Here is a 17,125-nt window from a genome sequence, read left to right on the forward strand (position 1 = left end):
AAGAAATGAAATTCCAAAAGTGGATCACATGGGGGCAGTGATCCAGTGGGTTGGTGTAGAGTGATTCTGGTTACTGGAAGGGGTCTGTATTTTTGTAACTGAAATTCCTTATCGAAGAATTCTGTTGAGAAATACTACATAGTGCCTTCAGCTCCCTTCTCGACTTTCTACCCCCTCCTCGCTCCCTCCCTTCCCTCCCCTCACCCTGACCGTTTCCCCCCTGTTCGGGTCTCGACCCAACTGTCCAGCGCCTTGGGACGTCCTCCCGACGTGAAAGGCGCTCTATAAATGAAATCTTGTTGTTGTTGTTGTTGTTGTAGTAGACTCCAATAAGTTTCTCGTTGCAATGCAGCCAAATCAACCCATAGAGTGAGGCAGCACAAAGTCTGAAACCGTGTAATCACACTGCTGGAAGAAGTAGTTCAGCATTTGTCATTTAACAAGAGCTGATTGTGACTGACAGGTTTTGTTTTGCTTAAGGTGCTAGGGCAAGGGAGAGGTTTTTGGTAACTGTTGACGGTAATGTTTTAGGATCTCCAGTTTCCGAATACTCCAGGTGCTGGATAACTAGCAGAGAGGCTGTTCACAACCTCTTAAATGGGCCTCGGGTCTCTTCACATTTTGGATTCCAAGCCAGAACTGGCAGCTGAATATTGGATGGTATTTTTACTCAGCAGCTGGCAGCATCCTGATAACCTTGTCTGACAAATTCTTAGACACTCAGTCTAGCCTCTGTTACAAAGATCCAACAGTGGAAATTCTTAGATGTATATCCCCAAATAATGGGAGTGCAAGTGTTATAGTTTTTAGGGGAGGGGGGATTGAAGACAGTGCCAATCCAGGGAGACAAGTTTGTGCTCAGAGGAGGGTAATTTGATGTTTCAATGTGTCAATGCGCAGATGAATGTCATTTGTTAACAGGACATCACTCTAATGCAAAAGAATTGTATGGCAAACCTCTTTTCGTTTCCTCTGTGATGCAAACCATGCAGAAAGAAATCACTGATATCAACAGGGCCCACGATGCAAATGGTGTTTACTCCAGGAGATTCTCTCTGACGTGCAGGGTTCGTCTCGAACCTGAGATCTCATCAGCGCTGAAGTGACTCTGCATTGCTGTACTGGGCATTTCTTAGGTGCTGTGATAAAACTGTGAAGTGCATTTTCGATGCTGCTGTATTGTATATGGTAATGTCACTTTGGTGAACATGCTGATTGGTTCTTCTATCTCCTTGAGGAAAGGCTTCCAAAATTCTTCTTCAAGAAGACAGTGCCTTTTTTAAAACTATGATGGAAGCTAAATTAGCCCTCAGTCCGAAGGTAATTTTGCAAATCACCAGGATATCAATTTAAATCTTGCTATTGACTGAACTCCTCCCTGACCAGTTATACTGCACAGGTGACACATGGCACAGAGTAGCTGATATACAATCCAGTTTTTTCTCTTTTGTTGGTGTAGTTAACATAGCATTAAATACTTTTGTTGGGAGTCAACTCTAGTTATTCATTACTCTGTGGGGGGGGGGGGCGAAACTTTTTCCTCCAAACTCTAGCCTCAATTAAGGCTTGATTTAGTGTTAGCACTAGTGGCAGCCTGTATACAGAACTGGCTGGGACAGAAAGCAGAGAGCGGTGGTGAACGGTTATTTTTTTGACTGGAGGCAAGTGTGCAGTGGTGTACCCCAGGGGTTGATATTGGGACCACTGCTGTTTTTGATCTATATAAATGATCTGGACTTGAGTATAGCAAGTACAATTTCCAAGTTTGCAGATGATACTAAGCTAGGAAAAGTATTAAACAGTGAGGAGGATAGTAGCAGAGTGCAAAAGGACATAGACAGACTGGTAAAATGGGCAGACCCTTGGCAGATGAAGTTTAATGTGGATAAATTGCTTATTATTATTATAAATGTGAAGTGATGCATTTTGTGAGGAAGAATGAGGAGAAGCAATATAAGCTGATGGTAGAATCTTAAAGGGGGTGAAGGAACAGAGAGACCTGGGAGTTCATATAAGTGAATCTTATATTGAAGGCGGCAGGACAGGTAGATAAAGCTGTTAAAAAAGCATATGGGCTACTAGACTTTATAAATAGGGGCATAGAATACAAAAGTCAGGAAGTTATGATGAACCTTTATAAAACACTGGTTAGGCCTCAGCGAGACTACTGTGTTCAGTTCTGGGCACCACACTTTAGGAAGGATGTCAAGGCATTGGAGAGAGTGCAACGGAGATTTACCAGGATGGTACCAGGAAAGAGGGACTTCAGTTATCAGAAGAGGCTAGAGATGCTAGGATTATTCTTCTTGGAACAGAGAGGTTAAGAGGAGACTTAATATAAGTTTTCAAAATTATGAGGGGATTCGATAAGGAAAATAAGGAGAAACTATTTCCACTGGTGGGTAGGTCGATGTAACCTGAAGACATCAATTTAAATCAGTTGTTAAAAGAACCAGAGGGAATGTGAGGAGAATTTTTTTCACACAGCAAGTTGTTGGGATTTGGAATGCGTTGCCTGAAAGGGTGGTGGAAGCTAATTCGATAACAACTTTTAAGAGAGAAGTAGATAATTATTTGGGGAGGACAAGTTTGCAGGGCAATGGGGAGAGAGTGGGGGAGTGGGACTGATTTGGATAGTTCTTTTCAAAGAGCCAGCACAGATATGATGGGCAGAATGGCCTTCTTCTATGCATTATAATTCTATGTTTGTTTACCCATGTTTGCCTGCAATTGAATGCCCCTCCTCGTGGCTGGTTAGTGTCATTTTATGTTGCACTTGTAAGGGCAGGAGAACAAAACAGAGATACATATAATGCAACAACAGAGAGAGAAAAGTGCAACTTGAAAATTAAAGCAAAAACAGCTCGTCTCTAAAGAGAGTTTTAAAGAGAGTTTATTTATGCAACCATTTTTAACGCCTGGTAATTTTGTGCTATTTCTATATATTTTGTTTAACCATTTGCATTTTGTGCTGTAATTACGATATCTTTAGTAATTTATTAATTAATCTGTTATAATTGGAAAATCCTGAAGTGGTGAGGCTATTGATATTTTTGTCTACTAAGGAAGTGACTATTAAATGAAATTCCATCTTCCATAAGAGCCTTTACTGAGCTACAACTACATACAGTATTTGTAAATTGAGCAAAATAGGAAATTATAAATGTACTTTGATACAATCTTTTTAAGCTAATTCACTCCAAAATTTCCTTTAAGACTCTAAATGAAATGAAAATCCTATTTTATTTCACATTCTATAAAATCTAATTGGAAAGCACAACAATAGCTAAGTTAATGAACTGTGAATTATCTTCAACCACAACAACATTCCATTTATTGAGCGCCTTTCACGTCAGGAGGACGTCCCAAGGCGCTGTACAGTTGGGTCAGGACCCGAGCAATGGGGAAATGGTCAGGGTGAGGGGAGGGAAGGGAGGGAGCGAGGAGGGGGTAGAGAGTCGATATACTCTATGTATATCAGACTTTATTGATATCAGGAACTCTCTTCTAAGTACACTTTGTCTTGCTACTTTGTTAAACCTCTTAAAATCTCATATTATTTCTTTGATCGAGCCTATTGATACCTCTAAATACCTCTCACTCTTTTTGTTAAACATTTTGTAGACTTTTAAAAAGGCAAATGGTACTGTATCAATCTAATTTGCTGCTTGCTAAATTGGACTGACATTGTGAGTGAATATTGTGAGATTAGATGTGGAATGGGTACACTTTGAGGTATCCTCCTGGTGTGAAAGACACTGTATAAATGTATATTGTTCGTGTTGTATACTGCTCAAGGAAGTGTCTCACAAGACATTCTTGATTGTTTGAGCCCAATTCTAGATGACGTAGTGCAGAGTTGTTAAATGAAAGCCAACGTTTACACATAAAGATGAGGTAAAGAATATACTCTTTGATGGTTTTGGATTCCATTCTATTAAGTTTTGCCATGGATGTGGAGAGAACAGTTTGTACTATTAAGTAGGAAAACAATTGGTCAGTTGGGTGTCTGACACATGAAACCCATCACCATCCTTAAGAACCTCCAAACTAAAGTACTGAATGTTTCACATATTTATGGTTTCTATTTATTTGGTAAGGAGTGAACGCTCTCTATCTGGAGGGACAAAATTTGTTCATCTAAATTCCACACGATTTGGACAGGGGTTGGCAAGAGCCAATTTTTGGGAATGTCAGAGTGTGCCATAGGGATATTACTCGAGTTTAACCATAAAACTGTGCAGTTGATTAGTGTGAGCATTGTCTGGCTTCCAGCTCCATGTCCAGTTAGGATCATCCTACCCATTACAGCTTTCATTTGCAGGGTTCACAGGAGCCAGTGGGAAGGATTCCAGCTCCAAATGATTGGTGTTTGTACAATGATATAGACCTTTAATTCAGTTAGCAATTTACACCAAAAATACTCAGATTTTTTGTTGAATGTCGATCGGTAAAAAATGATTTTCTACAAACCCCTTTTCTGAGGCCAGTCTATAGAACTGTCAGTCCAGAGGAGAATGTTATTAGCGAGGTGTGGGAGGGGCGGAGCAGGATCATGGACTAGCCAATAAATTAATACCTGTACATCACTTGTCTGGATTGCTCAATGAGGTGTTAATTTGTACCTCACATGAAGCAATTTTCACCTCTTTGTTCTCAGAAGGAAAAGTTTCTAATAAAGAAATAATTAAAAGAGTATTTCAGAAATCTGATACATAGAAAGACCTTTCTTCAAACTGATGTAGGGGGTCATTTCCGTAGCCTGACATGACCAAATTCGTGGAGCTGATTTACTTACTTTGACCTGATTGTCTGACTCGCAGGGGCTGGTTTGGTGGCTGTTTCCTGTTTCAATGCTTCTGTTCTGTACCCGTGACTTTATTTGCTTCTTTTTGACTGCTGCATGTTCTATGTTCATGTTAACACATATTGTTCACGTTAACACATATTGTTCACTCTCCAAGATGTTATTCTGCATGAAGGGCACTACATAAATGCAAATTGTTGTTGTTATTATCTCCTCCTGATCAACCCAAGAAACTGCTTTCATTTTCGTCACCTGGGTGGAACCAAAGGAAAATGCTGAAGAGAAACAGTTTTAAAACTTAAAACAAAAAAGGAAAAATGTAAACCTGCTAAAAAATTTTAAATAGTTTTCAGACTGTGTTTCTCTCTGTGCATCTGGTGCACTTCCACCCAGTAATAATAATCAATAATAATAATAATCCTTGCATTTGATATAGCGCCTTGTCACATCATTGAGAGTCTCAAAGCGCTTCACAGAATATACTGTAAAGTGAATTGACTGTATAATTTGTCTGCAAAATGAGAGACTTCTGTTGCAGATCTTAATATAGAGGGCCAGACAGACAATGAAAGGGCACATGTCTATAGCCTCTTTTTGTATTAGAGAATTTCACTTTTAAAACATAAAATCTCTCAAATTATTTATAATAATCCTTGCATTTGATAAAATTTAAAAGTGTTAAGGCATTTTACAGATACAGTCAAATATAGAGGCTTTTGTAGGCTTTTGGGTTGTTTTGAGACATGTGTGAACGACAGATTTGTATCTCTGCGCTTTGAGATGTCTTCCCGATGTAAAAGGCGCTATATCAAATGTGAGGATTATTATATAATTAATTAGATGTTTATTTATTGATCCAGAATTTCTGGTGGAATGGACCCTTCAGTTGCATTCAACAAGTTCTCAAACATTGGGCTCTAAATTGCTGTGGTTTGTAATGGGATTTGTTGATGATGACTGTGAATTGCAGATAGTGACTCCTTCAGGAGTACGTTACACTGACAGATAGGAACTCCACTCCGAACCACTTTAGCATTCCTTTGGGTCATTGTGACATACTTCCGGCTCTGGAAGCAGATTTTATTTGTCTCTCAGGATCATTATTAATGACGTGTTAAGAATAGCCGCAATGCAAAATTTATTAAATTAACTTAACAGTCATTTACAGGCGAGTGCAATTCCTCAGGAGCAAAGACTTTTACAAAAGATTTTTTTTTGCCAAAATGAATTTATTAAATTTCCTTTGGCAGGTAAATATGTTTTATATTTATAAATGTCCTAAACATCCGGATGTTTATTTAGTACCTACCAAAAGCATGTATTGAGGTAATCTGACCGTACCACATCAAATTTCTTTGAACACCAAGGTGTGACTCATTGGCATTTATTGCTTGCTCTTTATAATAAACAACATAACAATAACTTTACACAGCAGGGCGATTCTTATAGACAGACGGCTTTATAAACTGTAGACACTTGGGTGAAAGTACAGCTTCTTATTTTTCATTTGAAAAGAAATCCTGAAGACTTCCCTCTTCCCTGCTGCTTTACGACATCCAGCGGTTTCAAGGCCCCTTTCCTCAGCTTTTCAACTTTCTTGCAAAATTGTTGGGTTTCCTTCTGTTGAGTGCAAAATAATGTGTACCATATGAGTCTCTCGCCGTCTCATACCAGAAACCATGCCCAGAGCAGACCCAAGCTCTTTGTACCACACATTTCTCACTTTTAGCTAAAAAGCTGTGGTCATAAAACCTGTCATAAAAAATGTGCAGAACCTAACCCTGAAAAAAATATTAAAAGTGGCTTCTGGGCCCGCTGGAACGAAATGCAAACATGCTGCTAGATTTAAGATTCGAAAAGTCCTCTTTTACATCTGATATGAAATCTCTGATTATTTTTTCTGCATGTGGTCATGAATCTCAGAAAACAGTGCTAAATGATGCAATTTTAGGCAATACAACCCCACTTATAGATAAGGCTGGAAGCTTTACAACTAGCACAAGAAATCTCGTTTTGGGGCTTGTCCAGGTTGCTGAACTTGAGTTGTTGAACCCTGAACCGGAGGAAACTTAATATTAACACAACTGATCGGGTAAGACTGGAAAAAAAACATTTTCACAAAATTGAATAGTCAAAATTAGAATTGCAGATAGGGCTGATAATGACAACTGACACTTTCCACCCCCAGCCTCAACTCTCCATCCCTGCATCAATCTGGTTGAGAAAGAATAGAAGGTTATAAGTATAAATCATGATGGTCAAAGCTGTGGTAGTTCCTCAGATGCTGGGAGTGTGGAAATACAATGCCAAGGAAGGCAGCTGCTCAAGGATAATAGCATAGGCTGCAAAACTGGCTAGAAATTCTGGATATTTGCCAGAGATAGAATGAGTTTGGTAAAAGTCCACATGAGCTGTGGAATGAAACATGCTTCTTGATGAGCCAAATAGCCCTTTCTTGTACCTTCTTATATATTCTTACAATCCTGTGTGTTATTTTCAATCTTTGATGGGCACCTATCCTTCATTGACAGTGAATATTGAAATGTTTCTCCTCAAAATGTATTAACAAATCATGTGCACGAAAGTAAAGCTCAATGCAAAATGCATAGAAAGTAAACCCAGTACGATACTTTCAGATAGAGCAAAGCAGCATGACAGCAGGGCAAAAATTAAGATTGTGAAAGATAATTCTAGAATAGACATCAGGAAATATTTCTTTACACAGGCAATCAATATTTGGAACAGTTTATAATAATAATAATAATAATAATCCTTGCATTTGATATAGCGCTTTTCACGTCGGAAGGACGTCCCAAAACGCTTCACAGAACACACTGTAAAGTGAATTGACTGTATATTTGTGGGCGAACGCGGCAGCCAATTGCGCACAGCAATGTCCCACAAACAGTCGTAGATTGAAAATGACCAATTTATTATTGTTTTTGTTTTTTTGGAGGGATTATTATTAGGCGTGTGGAGTAAGGAAACTTGCCCAAGGTTTCGCCCTGCCTGGAATTGAACTCAGGTCACTCACTTGCAAAGCGAGTGCTCTAACCACTGAGCTACAGGACTCCACGGGAGTTTACCGGGAAGGGTTCTAGAAACAAGGACACTAAATACATTTAAAAAACAGGTGAATGCTGTAATGAGAAGTAGGTGGGGTGTTTTCTGGAAGCATGAGATTGAATCGGTCGAGGGGCTTTCTTTATCTGAACTTCTCTCGTGATCCATTTTCCATATCTCTCCAATATTCTGATAGACCAGGATGAAGAAAAATCAGTGATTCACTTGAACTGTCCACCTGTTCTGAGTCACCTGGCCTAGTAAGCTCTTCTTAGTCCTATTGGCAGCTTCCTCCTTCCAGTGGTGAGAGCAGTAAGAGCGGAACAGAGGAACAACCGTACAATGGGTCTTATTGTTTTTGTGTTATTTGTAATATTTCTCCCTGTTGTGTGCCAACATTCCTTGTACTAAAGAGGATTATAAACCCAGTGCATGTATATGACTGTGCCTTCGGTAACCATCCTATCCCTACCCTCCCTGCTGTCCAACCCCCTGATCTCAACCCTCATACTCTGGTCCAAATCCCTATTGTTCCAGCGTCTTGGGACGACCTTCCGACATGGAAGAGCTATACAAATATAATTTATTGTTACATGTATGCTAAGGAAGTGTAGCATTAAAAGATCCATAAATGGTATTTTAGGGAATAATTATTGAAGTTACCCATGTTTTTGTAAATACAACTCGCATTTATATTTGCATATTATCCTTTTCACGCAGGATTGTGTCTCAGAGCATTGCAGAGTAGTGGTTTTGGATCCTGAACAAAGAAAGGGGAAGGAGGGGGTGATAATAGATGTAGTCAAATTGGTACGTCTTAAAGTTGAATTTACAACAACACCTTGCACTTATATAGTGCCTTTCACGCAGGGTAGCGTCTCAGAGCTCTTAAAGGATTTAAAGATAGATAAGGAGTGGGCAAGGCAACAACAACAACAGCTTGCATTTATATAGTGCTCTTCATGCAGAGCCCTTGACAGTGGCGGAGTCTAACCAGAAGGATGGAGGCAAAGAATTCCAGATATAAAGGGCATAGTGGTTGAAGGCTTGGTCACCAATTGTGGTGCAGTCACCAGTAGAGTTAGTTAGGATGGAGCTGAAGTATTTAAATCAAGAGATGATTGTACATATTAGATCAGTATGGCGTGATAATGATACTAGTACTTGCATTTGCTAGAACGCAAAAATACCCCAAGTATTTGCATTTTATTTGCATACTTGAAAATGCAAATATTTGCAGGGATCAGTCCTGATCCCTGACTGTTCAGCGCCTTGGGACGTCCTCCCGACGTGAAAGGCACTTTACAAATGCCATTTTGTTGTTGTTGTCGCTTTATCATGTCGTCGAGACATCTCAAAGGATATACTGTAAAGTAGATTGACTATTTTGTGGGCAAAAATGATAATATTATAATGATAATGTTAGTCTGGCTACTAACTACACTAATGGCTAATGTTAATGATATTAATATTAATGATATTACTTGTATGGCTACTTTTATCAACGATGAAGAATTAATTTTATCCCACTTTAAAATGCACTTCCATACTTCAATGGAATCACACATCAATTAAATTCCTTGGGGGAAAGTTGTTCCGTGACCAGTAATTTCCTACTTGTTAACTTTACTTCTGCTTTTCCTGTGTTCATAGGGGTTTACCAGGGGTTTGATTACTCAGTGATGTCAGGGGATGAACAATTATTACATAATAAGACATTCACAAAACTCTTAATTAAGAATAGATTTATTAAGCAGTGGTCTTCAGGATGACACATGCCTCATTCCAGCCACAGAGGAATCCATCTACTCTTAAAAGCTTGTGCGCAACTCTGGATCTGTTATTCTGGTGCTGTGGTAATGGTATATGTATCAAACGGGCAGCTGAGGTAATACTACTGATGTCTTCGAATTCAAGATCCTCACCCTCAAGGCCATTCACGGCCTCGCTCCCTCCTACCTCTCCGACCTACTATCCCCCTACCTACCTGACGTACCCTCCGTTCCTCTGGCTCCGGTCTGCTCCACATCCCCCGCCCCAACCGTCAAACCATCGGTGGTCGGGCCTTCAGCCTCTCAGGCCCGAGGCTCTGGAACTCCATCCCCCAGTGCCTTCGCCGCTTCCTCCCTTTCCTCCTTCAAGGCCGGTCTCAAGACCTTTCTCTTTGACCGAGCCTTCAGCTCCCCTCTCGACTCTCTACCCCCTCCTCGCTCCCTCCCTTCCCTCCCCTCACCCTGACCATTTCCCCCCTGCTCGGGTCCTGACCCAACTGTACAGCGCCTTGGGACTTCCTCCCGACGTGAAAGGCGCTCTTAAATGGAATCTTGTAGTTGTTGTTGTTGTCGTCCAATGCTTGCGAACTGAGAAAGCAGAGTTCTGCCTGTGTCTGTTTTAAAAACCTGCATGGAACTCTACTGAGTAACCTGAACTGAGCTCTTCTCAGATAATGTGAGCAGAGTTTCTGAGGGTAGAATAAAGCTGGCAGAACAGATGACTCAAAGCAATGCAGCAAGCTGCCAAAGTAACTTTCAACCTGCAAGGAGATTGAATTTACCTGCTCACTATATGTGTGCAGTCTTCTGTAGGAATTGAAGGGATCCAGCTTCCATTGCATGCAAGGATTTGAAGATGTGCCAATGACACCCCATTAGTGGCCAACATCATTAATGCCACTACACGTAACACTGACTAGAAATTCATGGCTCACATTTAGTGAAATTGCAATCCATTTCTGCATCAGTTTTACATAGAATGATTGGCACAGAGTCAGCTTTTTCAGCCTAACTAGTGTGTGCTGGTGTTTATATTCAACAAAGCCTCTATCCCTCTTGTTCCCTTCTCATATACTCACCATTTCCCTATGATCCTCTATTTCATCATTTTTTGGGGGTTTTGTTTTACCTTGGGCATTTTTTACCTGACTTTCTCTCCTGAGGAAGAAGGTACAGACTCACGCCAGAAGCCCTCCAGTGATCACTTACTATGCATGAGCTCAGAAGATTGACAGCCTATTTAATAATAATAATAATAATAATAATCCTTGCATTTGATATAGCGCTTTTCACGTCGGGAGGACGTCCCAAAGCGCTTCACAGAATAGACTGTAAAGTGAATTGACTGTATATTTGTGGGCGAACGCGGCAGCCAATTGCGCACAGCAATGTCCCACGAACAGTCGTAGATTGAAAATGACCAATTTATTATTGTTTTTGTTTTGGAGGGATTATTATTAGGCGTGTGGAGTAAGGAAACTTGCCCAAGGTTTCGCCCTGCCTGGAATTGAACTCAGGTCTCTCACTTGCAAAGCGAGTGCTCTAACCACTGAGCTACAGGACTCCACATATTTGACTATATGATGGGCATCACAGCCAAGATTGGATCCTGCTCATATTTGATATACATAATGTTGACAATGTTCTCCCTATCCCAGCGTGCTGAGGCCAATGCCTGACTGTGCCTTTACTGCTGCCCTGGCTGCAATCAGTTGCCACAGCACTGATCAGGGGTGAAACTTGTGTCTTTCTCTCCATATGGATCAGTTTCAAATTAAGCAATGAATATATCAACTGACCACTGGGCGAGCCGAAGCCTCGTGGACTTGAGAAATGACACCGAAAAGACATTGGTTGTTTATATTCTGATGTAGAAAAAAAGTAGCAAAGTTGTAGTGAACAAAATCATTTGCGTTACTAATATTTGAAAACAATTCTCATGTAACCAAGGTGAAGGGGGAAGCTTCCCTCCAAGAGGGAGAGGAAGTCATTGGGCAAATCACAATCATGTGCATCCTGTTCATACTGGTTATAGAGTTCAATGGGCAGGTTAGCTGTCCGCTTGCTCTCTTGCTTAGATTGAGAACCATCAATGGGGTGGGGGGGGGGCAGAAGGTACAAGCAAAATTAAATTTCATAAAGACTGCTTGAGAAAATCAAATAATTCACAATGTTAAATTGTTTTATTTCATTGCAGGGTCCTCCTGGTCCAAAAGGTGACAAGGTTTGTGAGAACAATAATTTTTACGGATTATATATATATATATTTTTACTGCAGCTTTTAATAAAGAAGTAGCATTATTTTTGCACCAATGAGAAATCAAATGTATGCTGTGTTTTTCAGGGTGATCAAGGAGACCAGGGCCCACGGGTAAGCTTTGGATTACAATACGATTTTACTTTGTGTGATGCATGAAATACCCTGTGTGTTCCCCAGTTAAATGATGGTCTTTTACCAATAAACTTCTCAGTTTCAGCTATCACATAACAGTCCTAGCATATTCATATGGAATTAAATTGGTCACTCGGTGACTGTTTTTAAGGCATCACGGTGTACAAATTGGCTGGAACGTTTGCCTACAAAATACATAGTCGTTATTATACTCTATTGTAAATCCTGTGAAGACATTTCAATGACATAATAAAACACTATCAAATACATGGATTATAATTTAGATGATATTAAAACATAAACAGCATCGCCGCAAGGTCTATGTAACTATGCAAGATCATCTTAGGCTGGTATAAATGGAGCAGCAGTACAAAGGTAGGAGCTTTTGTCAGGACAATCAGGAGTCGTATAAAGATTATAAATAACACACTGATGTCCAGGTTTGGAGTATCTCATAATATTAATTTCAGGTATAGGTTAACATTTATAATTTTATAAGTAATATCACTTTGCCATGGGTGTACACCTCAACAAATGAGCAGTCTTTCCTTATATCTGAATGATGTAAATAACCCTTTCTGATCACTCTATTTGATGTTCTAATTCTTTATGTGCATTGCTAGGCACCAAATGGATGCCTTTAATAGTAACGGTGTATCACCTCTACAGTAGTCAGTGGTGTCTCAACACAAAGGCTGTCAGAAGTTGCTGAAAATAAATGCTTGTTACGATGCCTATGTATACACATATAGAGGGTGCAAGGGAGCTGGGCATTGGTTTTACAATCGATCTGTAATAAATAATCCCAGCATTTGATATTGTGTCTTTCATGTCAGGAGGACATCTCTAAGCACTGCAAGGGATTTTTATTGTAAAGCGTAATAACTATTTTGTGGGTGAACACAGCAACCGACTTGCACATATCAATGTCTCACAAACAACCATGAAGTGAGTGATCAATTTTATTTAGGGGATTATTGGCCAGGATAACCAGGAGAAACTCCATCCTCTTTCAAATAGTGCCATGGGATCTTTAAAATCTTCATGAACAACAATTTGCATTTATACAGCGTCCTTTATGCGGGATAGCTTCCCAGAGCAATTTACCCGAACAGTTTAAGATCTCATCTGAAGCATGGCACCTTCAACAACGTGGCACTGCATTGGAGTGTCAGCCTACGCTACTATGAGTTCAAGACGTGGGACTTGAACCCACAGCCTTCTGACTCAGAGCAAGAATGCTACTAATTGAGCCAGGCTGACAACCGACAATCTGTCTTGTTACACAAATGCCAGAAGGAGGATCTCCTGCACATTCAAGCTACCAGCTTCATTAAACAGAGAACTGTGTGATTCTGGACCTGGCAACCACAACAGTCAACACACTGAGCCTTTATAGAGGCGAGGTTTCCTCCTGTTGGTCATTATGGTTCTTAAGAAATAACTCAAGCAGTAAATTGGCCCAATTACTGAACATGGATAAATGAAGGTTTTTTTTATCTCAGTCACCTCCTGCTGCCCGAGGGTTTGTAAATTTTAAATAACCACATCAGGAAAAGGCAGCGTGAAGCACAAGTGGCTCAAAATAAGCAGTTAACAATGTAATTAGTGCAAATAACAAACTGAGGGCTTGACATCCCACCTCATCTTAACCTCAAAGTCCTATTTATCTTAAAATTCAAGATTGTGTAGAATGACTGTTTGCTAAAGAATAGTACAAACATAGCTTTCAAATTAAGACTGAATTTAATGATGTTACACAATCCTGTTTGTCTGTGGAGCCGAATGGGAAGCATCCGAGCCACAGTGACTGGTCTACTCCTTCAGGTCCTACCAATGAGGCAGCCTGACTGGTTCATCATCAACAGTACCCTGGAGTACTGTGGAGCTGGCTGGCTCTGGTAGAGAATCAACCTGATTCTGATCTTCCATTGCCAGGTATTGATATAAGAATCTGACATTAGTCCAAAAGATCACTGCAGAATGAGGTTTACAGACAAAGTGTCATCCTGAAGGAGATCCTCTCGCAACAATAAGGTCTCTATAGTAGCAGCTTCCATCACGCTCCTCACCAGGTGTACAGTGTCAGCTACAATTGCAACTTAAGGCAGTTCTTAATCATGAGAGACAAGTCTGTGGCACATTAGGAACAGAGCTCAGACTTGCTGCCTACTCACATCATGATTAACTACTCCATGTTCAGAAATGTTCAGTGCCAGTGGAATAATTATTGGTTTCCAGCATCAGTTAGGTGTTTTTAATTACTGGCCTCGACAATATTGTCGCTAAGTGCTTTTTGCCATTTGCTTCACCAGGAGAAAAAAAAGTATATATTTTGCTTTTTAAGCAGGCGAAATGTCAACATTGGTGAAATTCTGAGTTTTACCACTGCACTATTCATGAGTACATTTTACCAACCAGAGTAAAAAGCACTTTGTGGTACATGTTTGAGAAAGGCAATTCACCTGTAGCCTTTGCAACCTCAGCACGTGGGGTGTTAACAAGGTTTATAACTGTATTTTTGCACTTGTGGTTTTCCTGACTTCATATCTGTTCCTGGGGTGAATAATTCCAAGTGAAGCAAACGTAATTTTTTGGAAAGTTAACAATTTGTAACATGTGCACCAGAGTAAACTCCCCTTAGAAATACCATTCAATTAGATCAAACGTTCATTAGATCATCTATCTAATGACTATCCTGGCTTGGAGCTGAACTGGCTCCAAGGTGACATGTTTGGCAATAGAATGCTGGAATCGAGCCAATTATCAGTGGCTATGTCAGTAAACCACTTCCTGAGCCAGGCGGGTCCGCAATACACCAGATCACTGACGATAACAGCACAGCCAACCAGGCTCATCGGCAGGACTTGGAAGGCAAGAACTGTTATTGGGACAGGGAATCCTCCCACTAAGCTCCTTTTATTCCCTGCAAGCCAAAGCCCTAATGGGAAGTGTGGTCCTAGTTGGCCAAGCAGTGGGAAAGCTGGGCAGACACTGCTATCAATGGCAAGCTATCGGTTTTAGTTTGTTAGACTCCAGCAGTACCCCAATGCACACTCTGGTGTCCCCAAGCCTTGGTTCATGCCAACCTGCGCCTAATGCTCTCTGGATTTAGGTAAGCAGGATGCATCCCTCCAAGGAAAGAGTGCGCATTCCATTCCAACAATTTATCTCTGGAAATTCCATGTGTAGGTGGGATGCATAGAATTATCAGTTTGGTGATGGGTTTCCGCATGCGTCAGACACACAGATGACCAACACAAAATTGTCCCTCAGTATTCAGGATAAAATCAAACTGTCCTTGATTTGCATAAAAACCTAATTTGTGCAAATAGATTGTTGAGCGATGATCAGTACCTTTTTTGGCTGAGGAACATACAGTCTTAATTGAGTTTGATCTTATCGACACCAAGCAAATATTCTGATAAAGAAACTCCACATGGAGCCTTGACTCCAGAATGAATGAGGCATTTTCTGTTTATTAAGCTGATAACAATCAGCTTGCAGCTGTCAGATAATTTGTTTTGTGGTCTCAGCCCAGTCACCAGCTACCAGCCAATTCTATTTGCATCTTATCGCCATCTTATGTGGCCACAATTTCCATGTCAACTAATGAGTATCATTAAAAAGGGAATGAGATAAGACCATTGCATATGGATTAATGACTACACCTGCATGTAAACTATAGGCCAAATGTTTTTTTTAGAGGAACACAGGAATAAACAGGACAGAAAAAGGCCATTGTGGTCCATCTGACCAGTTCCAAAGACAAATGAATAAATAACAAATAATTGATCATACACCAGTGTCATTAATATCAAATTAGAAGTGGCTTTGTGCAGAGATCAAAGATCGCTGGGAACTAGGTTGAGACTGTCCAAATTTGTTTCACATGGGACTCTGAGAGCCAACAGATGGAAGAAACTTTTATCCTATTAGTCTGGACTGGCTTTAAGCCCAGATTCTGAGTTGCAAACCAATTGAACAACCCAATCCATCCTAAAGTTGCCTCATTAAGTTAGACCTTATTTACTGCACTCTAAAATTGGTTTATAGTTCTCAGGTTCAGATACTGAACCAAAGAATCACTCTCAGTAAAGCAGTTACATAACAGTGGAATGAATTCTGTGACTGTGGATCATTACTAGTGATAATTATTGCATCATAGAAAAGTCATCCTGTCCAAGTTTGGTCACAGGGATAACCCTTTACCTCAGGAGCTCATCACAATAGTTAGAACCTAAAATTGCTTGCCACCGTCATTGAAATAGTTGATCCACAGAGCTTAAGTGCCAGTTTGTAGGCTACCAACAAAATTTAAAAAGGTCAAGAGTTGAGTCACTAAACGAGCACTTAAATGTGCCAGCAAGTTCAGTGGTGGCTGCAGGAGCAATCATTGTGATGAGGTTTGAGAGGGGATTTGGAGGAAGTTGCACAAGACATCAAGTTCAATTGGAAGTTTTTTCTGTGATAATAGTTACATTGGTGATAACTGTTTCATCATGTGTAATAATTTTGCTTCCAATCTCATTTCCTAAATTTCTGGGATTGTTCTTTCAATATAAATGATTCTCTCTAGACTATACTTGCTTTGACCATAATGATAGTTTCAGGACGTTTGAATGAACTATTACGCAGAACCCTGTTGTAACTCGCTTTGTTATAATGCGGTTTTACTTATTTGGTGCAATTGAGCTGTGGGTGGTACTGGGGTTGTTCTTTCCAGTTATATTGTGTAATTATTATCACAGAAAATAACTTCTAATTGATCATAATATCTTATGTGACCTCCTCCAAACTCCCTAAGTAAATTGAGATACTTACTAACGTATCCAAAATGTGAGTATAGAAAGCTGGCCGATTCGCTTCAAATCACATTGTCTTCCTTCAGGATGCTGGCTGGCTTCTCATGTGCTTAAAAAATGACTTTGGATTATCAGGTCACCACTGACATCATGGACAACATGCAGGAAATTATGGCAATGATGAGCTGGAAGTCGGGTATTTTTAGTGCTGGAAGCAAGCCAAGATTCTGTGAGCATGTTTGCCTATGAACATGTACAGCCAATACTCTGTCTGCCAATGACATTT

The 17,125-nt window shown here is 40.2% G+C and overlaps 1 protein-coding gene across 1 annotated transcript in view; it reads left to right on the top strand.

Annotated features, from left to right (window-relative positions):
* LOC103175881 (collagen alpha-1(XXV) chain) overlaps positions 1-17,125 on the top strand; it is a 355,351-nt gene that overhangs the window by 252,040 nt on the left and 86,186 nt on the right. The window contains exons 5-6 of the mRNA XM_042341303.1: positions 11,840-11,866; positions 11,987-12,013. Coding sequence (XP_042197237.1) covers positions 11,840-11,866; positions 11,987-12,013 — 54 coding nt within the window. The remainder of the gene's footprint in view (positions 1-11,839; positions 11,867-11,986; positions 12,014-17,125) is intronic.

The sequence above is a fragment of the Callorhinchus milii genome, unplaced genomic scaffold, assembly GCF_018977255.1.
Source record: "Callorhinchus milii isolate IMCB2004 unplaced genomic scaffold, IMCB_Cmil_1.0 Scaffold1, whole genome shotgun sequence".
In the NCBI taxonomy this organism is placed as follows: domain Eukaryota; kingdom Metazoa; phylum Chordata; class Chondrichthyes; order Chimaeriformes; family Callorhinchidae; genus Callorhinchus; species Callorhinchus milii.